Raw genomic sequence first — 7,766 nt, forward strand, 5'->3', positions numbered from 1 at the left:
AATCATTAAAACTTAATTAGTAAAATATAATATAATATAAAATAAAGAAATGAATAAAAAATCCTCTTATTTGGTCCTTAAATCATCGATTAATACAACAAAAAGTCAAAAAGCAACAAAAAGTCAAAAAATTACCGACATACAAAATTAGATTAACAAGGATAAAGAATAAAATAAAAAAATAATAACTTATTCTTGGGCAGAAAGTTGCAAAATGGAGCAAAGTGGTGGAAGTCTTGTTCTGATTTTTTGAGAGATGACGGCGGAAGAATGAATGAAGGTCAAATGCTTTTTTAAAAATAAATCATTTTAAAAAATTGAACCATGGTTAGTGAAACGTTTTTTTGAGATAACACATAAGTTTTTATAAATTTTTATTTATTTAAAAAGCTTGAAATTAATTGCCACTTGGCAGCTAATAAATGGTTAAGGGCAATATACCTGGGGCAGCATCTATATTACTTGTATTAGGTGTGATTAAATAATTTCTTCTTCTCTCTTAGGATTATTTATCCTTCCTCTATCCCTACCCTCTTTCCAATTTTACCCTTTCTCTTTCACCAACGCCGGACCACCTCCGCATCGGGACCGCCGTCGAGCCACCGCGGGACCGCCGTCATCCGTCGGACTACCTCCGTCGCCGGCTGTCGGACCACTGCCGTTGCAGGGCCGCCGCCGACCTCCGCCGGCCGTCGGACCACCTCCCGACACCGACTAGCCGCCTACCGCCATCGGACCGCCTCCCGCCGTCGACCGCTGGCCGGCGCCGACCGTCGGACCACCTCTGTTGCCGAGCCGTCGCCAGAGTGAAGAAGAAAAAATAAAGAAAAGGGCAATTTTGTCATTTTATCATAAAATTCAAAATTATCTCATACTTAAAAATCATATCAAACATAATACTATTTTACATCATATATTACATTTCTATCACAATTATTTTTTTTATCATTTACATACTAATTATTAATTTATTTTATCCTGCTATCAAACGCTGGTTAAGTGTCTAAAACTTAATAGAGTAGTATAAATTTTAACTAAATGTGTTTGAACCAATACATTTTGATGTTTACGATGCAACATGAAAAAAAACCCAGAGAAGAAAACGAGCGCCCAGGGGGAGAAACATGCAAAGGAAAGAGTAAATTTTCTAAAAGTTCTAATTTCGTTTTTGAATCTTTCGGTGTGTACTGTGTGTTTTGAGTGTGTGTAGATTTTGAAGCACATGGGATAAAAATTCAGAGATTATAATTTCGTTTTTGAATCCCTAGCTGTCTCACATATAACTTTGTTTTTTGTTAGTGTTTGAAACGTTAGCTTGCATTTGGATTAAATAATTTTGATTTGAGAAAATGATTCGAGGGAATTATTTGAAATTCATTGTAAATTAGCTAATAAACAAATAAATAAATAAATATATTTCAAGAACACCCAAACAACGAGATGAATTTGCTATTATAAATTTGAAATCCATCTATCTATATTCAACACTAAGATTTATATCAGAAGCCGAAGAGGATCTTTAGTTTTTGGGTTTGCATTGGTTAACCTGATTTTGTATTTTATTTTTATTTTTCTTACTATAGTTAACGTTAACACTGATTAGTAACAGATTAAGATAAAATTTAAATTACAAACTAAAATAGGCCTACTTTTTAAAATAGTTTCTTGACACTTGACAATGAGGTACGTAGCTTGTTTAATCCTCATATTCTGGCAGATAAACATTGATTTTTGTCCATAAAAAGTATTGAAAATGTTTGAATTGACCTTTAAAACTGATTTTTTTCCCTCAAAAACAACAGAGGACATTCTTGAAATTGGCTGCTAGTCTTGTGAAGATGGCAATTCCAATAACAAGTATAAAAAATAACTGATTTTTTTTCATGATGTAATATGAAAAAAGACACATTATCATAAGATGCAATAAAACCTGAATGAAAAATAAATTATTCAAGTTATCCTCAAACTGCACTGATAATGTATTCAACGGTACAACTACTTAAGGAGAATCAAAGGAAAATAGAAAGAAAAACAAAATTTGAAACAGCTCTCATAGACTGAGAGCTAAGGACCTCGAGATGTGCCTCTCCCACCACCGTAATGTCGCCCACCTCTATTATGCCCTCTTCTTCCCCCACCACGGAATCGATTAAAATTCTGGGGATTCGGCTGCAAACTATTACTAACTTGTGATCCATCAAACTGAAATACTTGCTCTACCACATCCTGGGGCAGAGGAGTCTGTGAACCTATTCCCGTGGATGACTGATTGAACACATTCTGATTTGGAAGACCAAGCCAGGGTGTAAATGCTGGAACCCCACCGAAGTTTGGTTGATTAACAGAAGAACTAAAGTTAAAAGGCAATCCTGGAATGGTACTGTTTTGTACAGGAGGCATTTGATGTAACCGAAAAGGAGGTTGATTCGGTTGCATCCACTGCATAAAATTTGCTGCTGCTGGTACACCAGAAAGGTCACCTATATTTAACGGCTGTTGGCCGAGAAACCCAATACCCCAACTCCCATTAGGAGCACAAAAACCAGGCATGGGTGTCTGAACAGGTAATGGAGGAACAATGGCTTGATTAGCAGTAAAGGCCAGTCCAAGACCAGCCGAGCTTCCATTATTTAAGGATTCAGTTATTGGTAGATTATCACTAAAATGTGGAGTTTTTGATGAAGGAACTTGACTGCTCTTCCAATTACCCGGTTGACTCTTGAACTGTCTCTTATCCTTTCGTTTAGTTCCAGGCTTTGATTCGCTTGTTCCTCTCTTCTTCATTTTATGCATCTTCTTGTACACAGCCTCTTTTTCATCATCTGAGAATTCCAACTCGTCCGACAACTCCTCGTCATTTTCACCAGATGCGTCATACCCTTTCTGGTAAAGACTCTTGTCATTGAGCACATGATTTGCAAATTCAGAAACAAATGAGATTGAAGTCCCTTGCTGGATGTTGGATGGAACTTCACTCTCAAAATTGTATCTGACAACATAATAAGGATTCTTGACAGGCCCAAAAATTTCATCTATTATCCCAAGTGGTGACCTGCTTTCAGTAATCCAAAGAATTGAGCCCTCATTGAGAGGATTGTGTTTCTCGATCCCTTCCACTATAACCTGGGCCCCTATGATCTGTGAAATAGAAAAGTCACTAATTATATATTTGAGCTCTCGGATTTTCCATTAAACTCTCACCTTCAAAACCGATGTGTGTTAACTGTTAAGTAGAATTCTATCTATGACTTTACCGACAAAATAATTCCAACTGGAAGTGTCTGATGATGTGGTTGCAAGGTCACGGTGACAGAAGCAACGGGTGGTAGAATCTACATGAACAAATGAATAGAATGTAAGTTTCTTGGTCGAGAGTACGAGCAATTATTAAACTAATCATAAGAGTAGCACGTGTACATAAATGTGAAAACAGAAAACAAGGTTTAAATGTAATGCAATTTCTTTAGTCTGAATCCTTCATGTCAAAAGAATTGTAGAGAATGAAACAACATGACATGTTTACAAACATCAATCATCTTGACAGATTCAGGCACTCCAAAATTAATCAAAATTTTAATTCATTGACACTATTTAAAGACTTATCTAGAAGATAAAACCAGGAAATTTCCTCAAGAAAAAAAATCCATGGATCATAAGTAGTACTTTATAGAAAGGCCGAGATTATGACATTTCCAAGAGATCCTTAGGTAATCACCAAAAGAATTGAATTACTTACATTTCTACAGGGTGCTGTTTATAATTTTGAATAACGACTTTTTCCCTGTATCATGAAGACTGCCAACTAAAACGTCATACCCAGTCACTTCATGGTTCATGCATACCAAGGCTTAGTTCTTAGAGGTGTACAATAGAGCCTAGAGGCAAAGGAGTAAGAAGAGGCACACATTTCTGCCAAATGGGATAATATACTAGAACAATTATTTAAAAAATTATCGCAAATCTAAACAGATGCTCAATAATCTGCATTTCACCTTGATTTTACAATCCCTACATTTAATGCACACTTAAAAAGACATCTTGAACCTACAGAGCACAGAGAAGCTCATGCATCACAGCCAAAATGTGTGTTTAATGAAGGACTGACGCCTTGACTTACTTCTTGGGGCAAGGGTTGAGGGTTGAGCATCTCTATGCCCTGAGTCTAGGCAAACATCTTATGGGACTTTATAATATCCTAGTTTTCTTAAGTGTTTAAACTTAAAGTTATTAAAATCGTTGACAATAGATAGAGCGTGATGCACAGCCACCTACCACAAATGAACCAAAGTAGGTTGTGATACGTAGAACTTTTTAAGGATCACACACTTAAATTTCTTAATTAATCCTATCATTCATTGTTAATGTAAAATTTCCTACTGTATGAAATTTCATCATCTTTATCATCACATCCAAAGATTTTGAAGCTAATCACTGGATATTTCCAGTAAACCACACTGTAAGTGCTCAACCCTACAAAGCCTTAACCCTGTCTTATCCAGATTCACTAAAAAAATCCTGTTTTGGCACATCGCTCAATATAATTTGTCATTTTCTAATTCAGACTACAAACATTTCGTCCATCCAACTACTCGTTCAAGGAAAAACACTTGAGTCAACACTTTTCTAACTGCATCAAGCAACTCCATTTGAAGAACATACACATCAATAAGCCATCCCAAAAAATAATCATGAAATTTACCATACATTAAAGTTTTAACCCAACTGTGTGTTAGTTTTACTTCATTTCGAGCAGCAACCAACTGCAAGATGTTTTTTTATAAATAATTTGGTCCAAAGTGATTTCACATGCCTTGTAACAATCACAGATAGTTTAATTTTTCATCAGATAGGAACCTCTGGGCACAAAAAGTTTATGTACACTTGTCTAAAGACTTTCGATTTTATTAACATTCAAAACATTTTCTATCTAGAAGCCAACAAACTCGGATAAGTAGAAGTCGCAAAGGAATTGAGATGGTTATGATGGCATTCACGGTAACTGTAACAGGTAGTGTACATGATCACACGGCAATTTTTCTTTAATGTTTTAACATCTTATAGCCTCGATAACCTTGTCTTCTGTTTTTAAAAGTTCAGAAAAAAATTTAATTTCATCTTTTAGAATATCATTCATCTATTCAATTGTTGGTTTCCAAAAGTTTCTGTTCTTTAAATATGACTTATAAATATTCTTATTCCAAAGGACCAATTGTCACAACATTTTTTACCTCCTGGATGCGTGAAAAAAATCCCTACCTCCACCTCCACTTCCTTCCTTTTAACCATCTATACACCTGAGAGCCGATTTGTAGTTCTCCAATTGCAGTATATCACTGAGGAACATGCTTTGGTCCAGTAAAGGGTTGCGCCTAGCTTACACACAGGCACGAGACTAATGACCATCCTGGACTTAAGTAAAGGACTATATATGGAGGCTAGCATAAATTAGACACTTGATTACCAAAAGAATACAAATACCGTAGAACTATAAAGTGCCTAACTCACACAGAAGCAAAGTGCAAAGGATACACACAATTATATTCAGCCTCAATAACCCCTGGAACATTAGGTAATGAAGAAATTCAAATTTCAAAGGGTTTCAGTTGAAAAAGGACCACAATCAAGGGGAACCAAACATAATCTTGATGGAGAGAAAAAAGTCATAAAACATATGAAAGCTGCTGTGGCAAGAGAGAGCAAAAAAATATCTGTTGTTCTATGACTTTCATAGTTTCATGATCTATCTACAACACTTCACTTGCAAGTTAAAAACTTAAAAACAAAAAAGAATAAAAATGACAATCGCTATATTCATTTACCTTAAGCTCATTCTTAGATGTGACGGGCCCTGCAGCTCCAATTCCACCATCTTCATCATTTTCATTATCGCTCCACCCAACCATTTCATCTCCATCAGTTAACAAAATTTCACCTTCTTCTACATCAACCTCTCTTCCTTCCTTATTACTGGATGTCTTTCCACCAGCCATATCTCCACTGTCCTCATCACGTTCATCCTCGTCATCACTACTAGAAGATGATGATGACGATGAACTTTCATCCTCGGACTCTGAATCATCAATACTGTTTCCACCTTTATCATTCACCACTTCATGGCTCTTCACCCCACTTCCACCACCATCCATTACAGCACTTATACCACCTTTGATCCATTCACCACTATTCAACACATCACCTTTAGCAACATCATCCACCCCTCTAATTGTACCATTTAAATTCTCAACAATCTCCGAAATAATCGAAGCATTCAGCGGCTCTTCTAAGTTTACTTTTCCCAGCTGCTCATCGATAGAACACCCCAAATCCACCGAATTCTTACATAGCTCACCTCTAATAAAAACCCCTTCATCAATTATTTTGCTGTCAACCAACTCACTACCCATTACTTCACTTCTAGTAACACCCCCAGTCTCGCACTTCTCTTGCCCCGACACCCCTCCACTCGATTCAACTCCAACTAAATCTTTACCGCAAATCTCATCGCCTCCAATTTCCAAACCCTCCACGGCAGCCCTAAATTCACTTTTATCTGACCCAGAACCAACTGGATGTTCTCCCGAATCAGCCATTTTGTGGACGATGTCAATCTCAGGTTTTACCTCAACAAACCAGCTATTGATTGAGTCAAAATCAAGAAAAGAATCAGAAAAGGACGTAGGGATATCCTCGAGCTCAGGAAAACAGAGATCGAGTGGGTCCTTTGGTGAAGTTGGTTTCTTGTTATCTGACGATAAATATTGAATCTTGAAGTATTTGGTCTGCTCTGCTACTTCTGCCTCTTCAGCTGTAGAATTGTTCGAGCAACTAACCATGTTCAACTGGGAAAAAAATTAGGGTTTCAAAGCAGGCTTTCATGAAGAAGCCACGCATTTATATATGCCAACTCTGACTGAACAGAGCACCTTAAACCCTAGCCATAGGGTATGTTTTATATATATATATATATATATAATACTCAGTAAATAAATCATACATACAAATAAAAATATTTTTGTAACGTCCCGAAAATTTAAAGATCCACGTAAATTTCATGCACGTAATTATTAAATTCCTTGTATATTTTAACTAAATATTTTAATTGCATTAATTAATTATATTGTGCATATTTGCATGTTTAAAATATATTTTTCTACATAGTCGCATTAAAATGTATTTTTAAAGGATATTCGAGTTACGATCGAGGAACGGAGACTGAAGACTGAAAAATGGAAAATTTTTTATTGGTGAATTGTTTTTAATTATTTAAATTAAAGGAGATGTTTTTTCTTATTTTTGAAAATAAGAGGTTTTGAGGTGAATTTATACGTCGGGACGTAATTTTTATCGGTGTTGGATTTTCAACAAAAATACAAACGTATTGGCAACCCGACTAATAAATTCACAAAATTATTTAAGCAAAATTATTTTTAATGTTTTAATTGATCACTAATGGGCTTAATGGACCTAATTAACTTTGTTAATGGGCCTAAGCTACCATTAGCCTTTTTAATTAGTATTTAAAGTGCAAATTACCCCTTTATTTATCATAAACTCACGCCTCCACAACCCCAAAATCCTCCAAACTCCTTCTTTCTAGCAAAGTCACGGCACACACACACACCATATTTGAAGGAAAAAGTTGAAGGTTTCAAGAGAGCTTCTCGCAAAGGTTGTCGTCCTCGTTCTTTGCAATCGTCAACGGTTTTTTGTGCGTAAAATTATGCAAAGGCACGCCTTAATTTTTTTTTTCTCATCTTTCACACCAT

At 36.0% G+C, this 7,766-nt stretch overlaps 1 protein-coding gene across 1 annotated transcript; it reads right to left on the reverse strand.

The window, feature by feature from the left end:
• Positions 1-1,908: 1,908 nt before the first annotated feature.
• Positions 1,909-6,924, reverse strand: LOC142518098 (uncharacterized). Its single transcript, XM_075620775.1, has 3 exons — positions 5,820-6,924; positions 3,255-3,332; positions 1,909-3,138 (listed from the first exon to the last, which is right to left on the reverse strand). Exons 1-3 carry the CDS (start codon positions 6,831-6,833, stop codon positions 2,065-2,067), a joined length of 2,166 nt encoding a protein of 721 aa, XP_075476890.1. The 5' UTR covers positions 6,834-6,924; the 3' UTR covers positions 1,909-2,064.
• Between the last annotated feature and the right edge of the window lie 842 nt (positions 6,925-7,766).

This window comes from Primulina tabacum, chromosome 11, assembly GCF_025594145.1.
Source record: "Primulina tabacum isolate GXHZ01 chromosome 11, ASM2559414v2, whole genome shotgun sequence".
Classification (NCBI taxonomy): domain Eukaryota; kingdom Viridiplantae; phylum Streptophyta; class Magnoliopsida; order Lamiales; family Gesneriaceae; genus Primulina; species Primulina tabacum.